The sequence below is a fragment of the Enhydra lutris genome, unplaced genomic scaffold, assembly GCF_002288905.1.
Source record: "Enhydra lutris kenyoni isolate GAN:26980312 unplaced genomic scaffold, ASM228890v2 scaffoldscaffold3, whole genome shotgun sequence".
Lineage (NCBI taxonomy): Eukaryota > Metazoa > Chordata > Mammalia > Carnivora > Mustelidae > Enhydra > Enhydra lutris.
In genome coordinates, this window is record NW_019154087.1 from 12664499 (window position 1) to 12676794 (window position 12296).

Genomic DNA, 12296 nt, shown 5'->3' on the forward strand with positions numbered 1-12296 from the left:
CACCCAGACACCCCCCTCATCACAATTTTAACCATAGTGATGTGGTTGTGAGGATTTTGATGACTAATGCATGCCGAGAATTTTGCATACTGCATAATGCCCATGAAATACGTGTTAACAGTTGTCGGTACCATTTTGAGGGCATGTAGAGAGTCTACTGTCTGTAGCTTGTCCTCCCTACTGGTTCAGTCTAGCTACTCACAACAGCTCAACCTAGAAATCTGCTTTCATTCTAATTCCCAGGGAAACCCTGACAGATTCTGCCCCATCTCCCCTACCATTGACTTTCTTCAACTTGAACTGTGAATTAAAGGTTGGAAATGGATTTAAAAATTAAAACATCAAGGAGAAATCTAGTATTCATGCTAAGCGTCCATGGTTACCACACTACTTTGCCCTCTTGGGACGTATTTCTTTGTATATAGTTCAGTGCCAGGGCAAAGGGCACAGTGATTGTGCAGGTGAATTACACAGTCTGATGACGGGTTGTCAGAGAGCATAGGTAGCTCATGAAATTTCTTTGATGATTATAGCACTTCAGTGGTGCTGTTTATACTTAGAGAACCCATCAAAAAATCTCTTAACTTTTACAATATCTAAACTGTTGAATGAAAACAAGGTATAATTCAGAGTCATTATGTTGATTGAAATTTTAAAATTTATCATTTTTATTTTTAAAATATTGCTCCTTCCCAGGCACCGTTTCATAAAATTTAAAAATCATACCTAGCCATTAGTCTCTTTGATCTTGGCTGAAGCGGAATGTCTTAAACTTGTAGATGGTTCTGAAGTTATCTACAAAGTGTTATTGCTGGGTGGGATTAATTTAGTAAATAAAAGCTGTAATTGTAAGTTATATAAATTATCTGTTTTAATCAAGAAATGATGAATTGGAGGGAAAGAGAGTGGAAAGAGGAGATTCATCTTCCCAAATTGAAGTTGATGGGGTGAAATCTGCTAAGAACTTGGTTGCAAAGAAAAAGAGGGAATGAGAAAAATAAAAGGTATTTAAAAAAAGAAAAGAAAAGAAAAATAAGAGGAATAGTTGGAATAGTTTTCTCTTTATTTTTTTATTTTTATTATTTATTTATTTATTTATTTATTTTTGTGGAAAGCAATGATATTGGGTAGAGGTTTTGTTTTCTCTACTCCATGGACTGAGTATTTAAAATCCAGATTTTACTTCAGTCCAATCTTGACAAATTTGGTACCATATCTCCACATTCCAGCAAACTTCAGCATACAGCTCACTACTTGACCAATTTGTTACAAACTTAGAAATAAGAAATATTTGAGGTTGAGCAGGCCACAGACAATTGAGTCAACTCTCCAGAGGTTTAGGACTAAACTGAAGCTAAATTTTCATGTTTTATTAATCCTCTGGTATTAATTCTTTATTGATTGTTGTGTTTTATGGCAGATCTGCCCTTTTCTGACATTCAGTGAAACAATAAATTAAAATATAAAATTGAATCTTTTCTCTGCCCAGAAACCTGTTAAGTGAAGGAATCAACATGGGAAATATTTAAATCATTTGATTCTTAATTTTAACCATTGTATATATAGCACAGAAAGGGATCGTTCCATTCTGTCTGCTCATTTTTTCATTTGAAAGCTGAGAGCTATGGAGATTAAGTGGTTTGCCCATAGTCACACACCAGGGTCTCCAGGCTGGGAGCCTTTAGACCCGGATTCATATCTAAACTCTGATACCTACATGCTGTGTAACCTCGGATTAACTAATTTAGTAGAGTAATGAAACTGAAAAATTTTAAGTCACTTTGCAAATTTAAAATGTTCTGTTAATCTCTTTTATCTAAATGAAAGTTTTTGCTAGCTCTTTACTACTACTTTATTCTTAAATTAATAAAATTGCTTTTAAAATTCAAATCTGTTTAAGATCTGCAACATTTAAGTTGGTTAGGAAAAGAAATTATGAATTTCTAAAGCCTAATTCCCAGGACATATATTAAGCAATGAAGAATAAGTAGGCATTTATGGGTCAAAAAGTAATGGCCTAATGGTTGTATATTTTCATATTCTGTATTTTAAATAATTAACCTTTTGTTAAGTTTAAAAAAATACTGGAGGCATCTTATGTCATAACTGCCATTTGAAACATATTTCATCCTATTTGTGGTATGTAATAAATTATTCATACAATTTTATATTTTAAAAGTATTATTAACATTTGTGAAATATCTGTGAGTATGTTTTAGAGAATTTTTTTCTTAAACAATTGAATAATCTCTCCTTCCCCCAATTTAACTGCTGGTTCCCAGTTCCTGCTTATTAGATCCAAACCCTATAACAATACCATATGCTACACCCACTAATGTATTCTTATAGAGCATGTACCTTCTGCCTGTGTGCGATTATTGCATGTATCTATCTCTCATAACTTTTTAAAAAGGCAAAATTAGGGTGCCTGGGTGGCTCAGTTGGTTGGGCAACTGCTTTCAGCTCAGGTCATGGTCCTGGAGTCCTGGGATTGAGTCCTGCATCAGGCTCCCCGCTCAGCGGGGAGTCTGCTTTCTGGAAACCACTGACCTCTCCCCTCTCATGCTCATTTTCTCTTTCTCTCTCTCTCAAATAAATAAATAAAATCTTTTTTTAAGAAAAGGCAAAAGCATCATTTCTTGAAAAAAGAAATGATATTTTTATGAAACAATGAATTGACAAAACATATCATTGACATAATTCTTGAACTCATTTCTAAGTGAGCAACAATATTTTAAATGTGCCAATTAAGACTAGAGTTATATTTTGCCTTGCCTTTCTTTTTCCTAGTATCATTAATAAATTAGAGATATAAACAAAACTTCTGTGAAAGTTAACTTTTATATTTTCTCTCTTTATTCAGTTTTGTTCCAAAAATTATTCCAAAAATTATTTAAATCAAAAGATGTTTAGTGTAACTGTGTTGGTCTTGTTTCAGTTTTTGACAGGAGAGGAAATCAACAGCTTTGCTAAGCAGTATTCTTTGGGTTAAAATGTTATTCATTCTAACTTTATAACCCTTTATAACCAAGTATCTGCTATAGGATAGCTTGTAATTTTAACAAAGAAAAAGCATTTGATCATTCATCCATTTAACTTAAAGTGTGGGATATCATCATTCTGAAATAAATATGCTTAAATACCATACAGCATAACAGTTCGAAGGTTAATTATAAGTTTTGTTTACAGTAATCATTCAATTTAAGATACATGGAGAAAAATGACAAGAGAAAATGTTGTGGAAAGTGTGTTCGGTTAAGACCTGGAAAGAGGATAGTCCTGGTTTTGTCACACATAAGTTATGGGACTTCACGCCAGCCACTGGCCTTTCTCAGGCTCTGCTCCTAACCTCTAAAGTGGCCGTGGAAGATGGATGGCAAGAGTGTGCACCACTAGGGGCATAGTTTCCAGGTCATTGAGAAATTTAATTCAGAGTATACCTTCTTGGAAAATTTCATTTTTTATTAGTAAGAAGTCATAATGTAACTAGAAGGCAAAGCTTCTAAACTTCATTCTGCAGATTAATTACAATAGGAACACTGTTTCTATTCTGTTCTATGGTGGCCACTGTTTCATTCAAAACAAGGAAAAAGAAATATACAATAAGTTCAAGCTAAATTAAAGGTAAAGCATGATGAAATTTTTAGATTAAAATGAGTGAACAATTTCAAAACTTTTTACTGAGTTCACTTTCAAATACCATTTGCAGGGCACTGAAATTATAGTGCAGGTGATGTTTTATTTTAAAAGCTGGGTAAGAAAAAGGAGAATGATCATAAAGATAGAGCCACAAAGCATTTTATTTTTCTTGGTTCTGTTGTATTAAACATTCACTCTGGTATAGATAAAGCTGTGGTGGACTCTGCTTTTCAAACTTGATTTCCAAAGCTGGTTCTGTGCTTACATTAGGAATTTTTTACTAAGTATCTTGACATGTTGAGCTTGTGAGCATAGTTATGTGATGATGCTACATGGTTCATTTTGAGCTCACATTAATAATAAAGACAGGATAAAATATCAGACATTTTCCTGCTGCCCACTAGATGGGATTAAATTTAATAGGTTATTAATGTTTGTTGTATATCATTTGTACATGAAACTGTGATACTGTTTAACATCCCTTTTTCCCTCTTAGATTTCCAGGTCCTCCACCTGTCAACAGTGCGGCACCCTCCTATGCACCATATTCACCATCTACACAATCATCTTATCCGAGTCCTGCATCCACTGCATCCGTCACCCAACTGGCCAGTCAGCTCAATGCTATGCACATTAACAGCTATGGTAACAGTTTCATTATTAGTGTTCACTGACCACATGTTTCACGAGTATTTTTAACGAAGGTGGTTTTTTTTCCATTTTTAAAATAGACATAGGAGCGCCTGGGTGGCTTAGTGGGTTAAAGCCTCTGCCTTCGGCTCAGGTCATGATCCCAGGTTCCTGGGATCGAGCCCCACATCAGACTCTCTGCTCGGCAGGGAGCCTGCTTCCCTCTCTCTCTGCCTGCCTCTCTGCCTATCTCTGTCTGTGAAATAAATAAAATAAAATAAAATAAAATAAAATAGACATAACTCAAAAAAAATGGGCATAATTCTGGCATATCATATTGAAGTGGTTTTTTAGACATTTTTATATAAATCATCTGTATTATGTATGGCTGTAATTAATTTTTTCCTGATTATACTGCCATTTATTTCAGAATAATTGAATGACCCTCAGTGTAACTAACATTCAATATTAGAATGATAAAAAAAAAACAAAAAATGCTGACTTCACAAATAAGCATTAGAACAGTGAAATTATTTTGAGAAATGTGGAGGGTAGTTTTAACTTTGTGTTGTTTAAAATGGAGCCCTAAAATAAAAAATATAGTACTCATTGTTTCACAGTGTGCTTTGATTCTGTATTTACATCATGAAAAGAATGGAAGCTTAGATGTTTGAGGCAGAAAAGAGAATAATAGGAGAGAAAACAGTTACAGTACTGAGATTTGTATCAATGCTGTATATTCTAAGGGTCAAAGGAACCTTCACTGTAATAATAGCATAGTCAGCCATTTATCTTGATGAAGAATGTTTCCATTACTTTAAGTGGTTTTTTAGATACATCTCTAAAAAAACCCAACCCTCTATTTTCTGTCTTTTACTGATTTCAAGATGGGTAAGTCTCCAGGAAGCAAATAAATTTCACATAATCAGAGTTAGAATAATCTGATTTTATAACTATTTCCCATATGATTAGAAAGCACGTTAGTGACCCTTGTTATTTCTACCTAGCTCTGAGATCTAGTTGATCAAGTCAAACACAAGACACAAAATATTTATTTATTGAATATGTAAGTTATGTGAATAATTCTTGTTACAGAACATTTTCCTCTATATGATTTTCTAGATTTTGTACCACATACAATTTCTTAACTAGTGACATGTATCATGTAAAGTTAATGCAATTGAGTTAAAATTTATCCTATTAATTTTCTCACCAAAATTATAAATATTGCTTTTACCCTTTAAAAATTCTCCAGTTTTATAAAATGCCCCAAATAGCATTTGTGTAACTTTCTGAATGAAGATTCATCTTGTGGGGGAAAAAAATTGATTTGTAGGGATGCCTTCTTGTTTTATGTCAGGACAAAAAGTGTCCCTGTGTGTACTTCATAGAATTTAGAGAGTTGAGAAGTGCAACATTTATTGGTCTGGTCTTCTTTCTTGCACAGGTTCAGGCATGGCTCCCCCTGGCCAGGGGCTCCCTGGCCCTCCAGCGCCTTTGTTCCAGGGTCTTCCCCGACCTCCGCAGCCAACCATTATGCAGCCTGGATCTCAGGTTCTCCCACCACCACCCACTGCACTAAATGGCCCTGGTGCCTCGCCCTTGCCTCCATCAACACACAGGCAGGACGGGCTCCCTGGGCCTGCTCCTCTGAATGCCCAGTACCAGCCTCCGCCTCTTCCAGGACAGACGCTGGGCACGGGATATTCACCACAGCAGGGTAAGGCAGGCTGGGCTCAGGGAAGGTCTTGGGTTACCTAGGAAATCAGCTTTGTTCTATGTTACAAGGCATCTATCACTTACTCTTAAGGAAATCTAGTTTTAGAATAGCGTGGCAAGTGCAAAGAAAAAGGGAATCATAGATATTCACACTTAACTCTCTGCCTTACATAAATAAGATGAAATATTGTCAGTGAGCTCTACATCTAGGACCTTGGGTTCTAGTCATTTCTTTTTTTTTTTTTTAATTAAATTAAAAATTAAAATTTTTTAATTAAATTAAAATTTTTTTCCAATGTTCCAGGATTCATTGTTTATGCACCACACCCAGTGCTCCACGCAATATGTGTCCTCCTTAATACCCACCACCAGGATCACCCAACCCCCCCATCCCCCTCCCCTCCAAAACCCTGTTTGTTTCTCAGAGTCCACAGTCTCTCATAGTTTTCTTTTTAAACTTTTTTCCCAAGCAGCCAGCTATGGTCCCCAGATGGCAGGTGGGCAGCTCTCCTACCCGGGAGGCTTTCCTGGAGGTCCTGCACAGATGGCTGGTCCACCACAACTCCAGAAGAAGCTGGATCCTGACTCGATCCCCAGCCCAGTAAGTGTTCTCTCTCACTCCCATCGTCCCCCTCACAAAGGACCATTCTTCATTCACTGTCTCAGAAACTTCAGTTTGTTAGCATTTTTCCTGTCCTTTATTGTTGGAGCACTATACCCATCACATAGAGGCTTCCTTCTTTCTGTGTCTGGGGAAGGGAGGCTAGGTTATGGCATAGTAGGGGTCTCCATGACAGAAAGCCTATGGAGATTTTTTTTAGTACATAAACTTGGCAATACTATTGACATTTATATTAGCTTATATTAGCAGTATTTATTGATTGTTCAATGAGTAAGTAGTAGTCAGAGCATACAAACATACTAGTTTAGATAAATAAAGGATGCTTTTCAATAAGAATAAGATACCCATTGAAAGTGAAAACAAGTATTTTACGTTTTGCCTATGAAAAAAAACTGTTTCATATAAATTCGAGCTTGGGGGTATAGCTCAGTGGTAGAGCATTTGACTGCATATAAATTAGAGCTATAACTTAATTCTCCATTCAGGTTATTTTCTTTGGAAGATTACTCTTTAGTAACTCTATCAGTCAGCTTTTATTAGGTTATTCTGCAAAATGCACAATCCCCAGTTTGCTTACAACCATGAAGATTTATCTATCCCTCAGATTACAGGAAGGCTGTAGCAGCTGCCACTTGTCTTTAAGTGCTGCTGTGTGTGCCCTTATCATTCCAGAAGCCAGCGTGAAGGGGCAGCCTGTACTTGGGACATGTTGTTATCATGAGAAAGGGAGAAAAGAGAGCTGACCAAAAGGTGCGATAGCTCTTAAAGTTTTCACTCAGATGTGGCACATCTGAGTGGTTGTCGTCACAACCACTCACATGCCCTCCACCAAAGCAAGTCATGATAAAGCCCTGGGTTGTTCAGACAGGAATATATAGCCCTGCTTCAGGAGAAGCTGCAAGTCTTTAGCAATGAGCAGAGATCTGTAGTCCTTTTGGAATAATCATGAAATTGATACCGTTAACCTAGGTCTTTGAAGTGATTCTATGAACGTGAGTACAAAGAGTTAGAGATAGCCCAAAGAGCTACTGTATTTGCTAACGAACCACCACCAAACTTAGTAATTTGTAGCTACTATTTATTAATCCTCATTAGTCAGCGGGTTCTCTGCGCAGTTCTGCTAATCTGCGCCAGGCTTGATGGATTTGGTTTGGGTTTGCTTGTACATCTGGGGTCAGCTGGAGGTTTGCCTGGAGCCTGAATGGTCTAGGGTGTTATATTAATTCTCTGTGGCTACTGTGCCAAATTTACCACAAACTGGGTGACTTATAACAATAGGAGTTTATTCTCTTATGGTTCTGGGGGCCAAAAGTCTGAAGCTGTGCTCCCTTGAAAGGCTCTCTAGTGGAATCCATTCCTTGTCTCTTCCAGCCTCTGGTGGCTACAGGCACTCTTTGGCTTGTGGCTGTATGACTAATCTCCGCCTGTGTCATCACATTGCCTCTTCCGCTTCTCTGTATCTTCTCCTCTGGGCATCCATCTCAAAACTCCTTCTGTCTTTCTATTATGAAGTTATACGTGATTCCACTCAGGGCCCACCCAGATAATCCAGGCTGAGGGCCCTCTTTCAAGACTTTTAATTTAATTAGTTTTCTTACTATGTAAGGTAGTAGTCACAGATTGCAAGGATTAGAACATGGATATACCTCTGGTTGGGTGGGGGGCGGGGTACCACCAAGCCCACTACAGATGGTGTAATTCATGTCTGCTATTTGGTTACCCATCTGTTAGCTAGGAATGATTGGGTCATGTCACTGAACATGCTAGCCTGGGTTTGTTCACTCGGCTGTGGCAGAGATCTAAGACAGAAAGTAGGAATCTGCAAGGCCTCTTGAGCCATGGCTTGGAACTAAAACGTTGCCAATTCCGTGACATTCTCTGAGCCAAGGCAAGTTACAAGATCTCCCCAGAGTCCAGGAGTAGAAAGATAAGACTCTGGCTCTGGATGGGAGGAGTTGCAAAGTCCTTGAAGAAAAGCACAGTGAGGGTAGAGGATTTTAGTTATTTTTGTGATCTACCCACTTATTCTATATTTATTTGAATATAAACTTGAAGGTTTCTCATAGAGCGTCCTATAACATGTTAGAAATTAAGTTTTAGTAACTCTTAGTGCCTTTATTGATAACTATATTACCAGCCATTACTTTTATAGCTTAATATTATGTCATTATTCTAGTTAAAGGAATATAATATTTTTACATTGAATCCATCATTTTCATTTCTTGTTTTTTTTCTCTCTGTAACATCTACAGACCCTCTGGGTCATTCCACTTCATTCTCTGAAGTTTTTAACTCCAGGTTCACCATTAATTTCTCCAGTACTATTTTTGTACTATTTTAGAAGCTTTCATTTCCCTGCTTTTTCAGTTCTTGATCTTTTTGTCCTCAGTGTTCTTTTTATCCAACCCACCTCAGTTATCTGTAGTCTTAACCATAGATCCTGAGATTACCAATTATTGAACACTTCAGAATCTCAGTTGAAAGCATCTCATTTTCCAACCACTGCCTCCTAACTTTTTAGCTCATTCATTTTAGGACTCAAAGATGAATATGATTCACCCACCAGGACTTATAACTTAACTACTTTATCTCTTATATTGCCTTCATCTTCTCACTTCTCTTATGCAGCTTTGATTATTTGATCCGTGATAATAAATCTGTCCCTTACATCCTCTATTCTCAATTCCTTTGCCCCACTCCCTTCACTGAATTCACTAAGAAAAATTCCATTTGGGGGGGTGCCTGGGTGACTCAGTGGGTTAAGCCTCTGCCTTTGGCTCAGATCATGATCCCAGGAGCCTGGGATCGAACCCCACATCAGGCTCTCTGCTCAGCTGCGACCCTGCTTCCCCCTCTCTCTCTGCCTGCCTCTCTGCCTACTTGTGATCTCTTTCTCTCTTAGTCAAATAAATAAAAAAATCTTAAAAAAAAAAAAAGAAAAGAAAAGAAAAATCCCATTTGTTGTTAAACCAGCTCTCTAGCTGCTCCATGCCTATACCCCAGATGCCACCTGTGACTTGAGAACAATCACACCATGTGTACTGGTTTCACTTTTAATTCATGACACTAAACTAAGGTGAACCTATAGTTGTGTGATTCTAAAACCCGTCTGCACAAAAGAATCACTGCTGAAGCTATACAGATATTGGTGCCTGCTCCCACCAGCCAGTTTGATTTAATTAGGCTGGGATGTGGACTGGACATTGGGATTTTTCAAAACTTCCCTGCTAAGTCTAATGTGTAGCAAGTTTGAAGGCCCTCACCCAGCTCCACTATCTCTCCCATTTTCCTGGTGACTATTATTTCTTCTCTCTTCAAACTCCTCGCACTGCCTTCCCCTTTCTGACTCTCTAATGATAATTGTGCTTCTTATTTCATGGAGAGATTAGAAGCAATCCAAAGAGAACCTCTGCATGCTGTACCATCACATCTCCCTGCATTTATGCCCATTCATCCCCCTTCCCGTCTGTTAACTGTGGATGAGCTGCTCCATACTCCCAACCAAGTCTATCACCTCGTAGATCCCTTATGGCCTCTCAAGGACAACCCTTCAGCAAATATCCCCTGTATTAAAGTATTCGAGTTCTGCAAAAACAAAAACAAAAACAGAACCAACAGGATATATGTGTATATATCTCTATCATCTATCTTTCTTAAAAAAAAATACTTTTATTAATATATAATGTATTATTTGCCCCAGGGTACAGGTCTGTGAATCATCAGGCTTCCACATTTCACAGCACTCACCATAGCACACACCCTCCCCAATGTCCATCACCCAACAACCCTATCCCTACCCCCCCACCCCCCAGCAGCCCTGTTTGTTTTGTGAGATTAAGAGTCTCTTATGGTTTGCCTCCCTCCCAATCCCATCTTGTTTCATTTTTTCCTTCCCTACCCTCAATCTGTCTTTCTATCAAAAGAGTTATCTTATGGTGTCCAGATGGCTCAGTGGGTTAAGCCTCTGCCTTCGGCTCAGGTCATGATCTCAGGGTCCTGGGATCAAGCCCTACATAGGGCTCTGCTCAGCTGGGTGCCTACTTCCCCTCTCCCTCTGCTGCTCCCCCTGCTTGTGCTCTCTCACTCTCTCTGTCAAATAAATAAAATCTTAAAAAAAAAAAAAAAGAATTCACTCACTCTGTTGTGATGGTTGGCAGATCTGAAATCTGCAGGGCAGGCCAGCAAGCTGGAGACATAGAGAAATGTGGATTTTGCAGCCCAAGTCTGAAGGCATCTGGACACAGAATTCCCTCTTCCTCGGGATCCCTCAGTCTTTTTCTCTGAATTGGATGAGTTCCATTTCTATTATGGAGGGTCTACTTTACTCAGATCTACTGATTAAATGTCAGACACTTAAGAAAATACTTTCCCAGCAACATCGATACTGGTGTTTGACCAAAAACCGAGTACCACAGCCTAGCCACGTTGACATATTTTAATTGGCCATCACATCGCCTTTCTCCTGCATCATCTATACTTGCTTGAAGATAACCTTCATTTTTTCACTGTCTAGATCATTTTCAGCAGACTAGAAACATCCTGTAATAACTTTCCTCATGAATTTAAAAGAGGCCTCCTCTGGCCCTTCCCAAATTCTCTGTCCAGTTTCCTCTCATTTATTCGCTCTTTTATAGCAAAAAAAAATCTCCAGCAGAGTTCCTTGTACTTGATGTCTTCAGTTTATCCCCTCCACTCCCCTGCTGTGCCTATCCCAGTTTAGATCTCATCAGCACAATCCCACCAACACTATGTTTGTCGAGGTGACCAGTGACCTCCCTTTACCAAATCTAATGGTCAGTTCTCAGATCTCATGTAGCTCAACAGGTCAGCAGCAATTTGATACATCTGTTCCTTCCATCCTCCTCGAAACACTTTTTCATTTGGCTTCTGGGATGCCACCACTTATTTACATCTCTGCTTATCTCTTTCTTATTAACTTTGGTGGTTTCACCTCATCTCTCTGACCTCCAGGTGTTAGAAGCATCCCAAAGTGTAAGTCTTTGGATCTGTCCCTTTCTCTGTTGACATTTACTCTGTAGATCAACACTCCACAAAGTGCGCTGCTCCCAGGATGGTACCATCAGCATCAGCTGGGAGCTCCCTAGCAATTCGTGTTTGCAGGTTCCACCCAGACGTACAGCCTCAGAATCTTTAGGGGAGGGGCCGTGGAATCTGTGTCTTAACAAGCTCTCCAGATGATTCATAGGCACACTAAGAGACGCTGCTATAGGTGATCCCATCCATTCTCATGGCTTTAAATGAAGATGCAGATATTCCTATTCAAGATGTTTCCCTGAAATCTAGATTCCAACCCCATCCTTCCAGTTCCTCAGGCCCCAAATCCTGGAGTCATCCTTGTTTCTTTCTTGCACAGTGTCCTTTAGCTAATTCTGTTGGTTCTGGTCCTGCCTTCTGTGCTCATCCTGGTCCAAGCCACAGCCATCTGTCCACCTTGATTATTGTTAGAGTCTCCTGTCTCTCTGATCTTCCAGCCTGCACCCAGCAGCCAGGATGATCCATTCAAATTAGAAGTCAGCTCATGCTACAAATCAGAACAAAACCCTCCAGTATTCCTTTAGTTAAACACCAGTTCTTACAGTGGCCTGTTAGAGCCTGCATTATTTGTCACCCCGGCTCTGCCATGCCTCTCATCATTCACACACACACACACAAGCTCTCTGATTTC

At 38.8% G+C, this 12296-nt stretch overlaps 1 protein-coding gene across 2 annotated transcripts in view; it reads left to right on the forward strand.

Annotated features, from left to right (window-relative positions):
* The window catches only part of LOC111154050 (SEC24 homolog D, COPII coat complex component), a 104423-nt gene that overhangs the window by 13166 nt on the left and 78961 nt on the right, over positions 1 to 12296 (forward strand). The window contains exons 4-6 of one of the 2 annotated variants that reach the window (XM_022513408.1): positions 4136 to 4284; positions 5717 to 5989; positions 6459 to 6589. In XM_022513408.1, the coding sequence (XP_022369116.1) occupies positions 4136 to 4284; positions 5717 to 5989; positions 6459 to 6589 (553 nt within the window). The remainder of the gene's footprint in view (positions 1 to 4135; positions 4285 to 5716; positions 5990 to 6458; positions 6590 to 12296) is intronic. The other variant, XM_022513415.1, reaches the window with a different exon arrangement.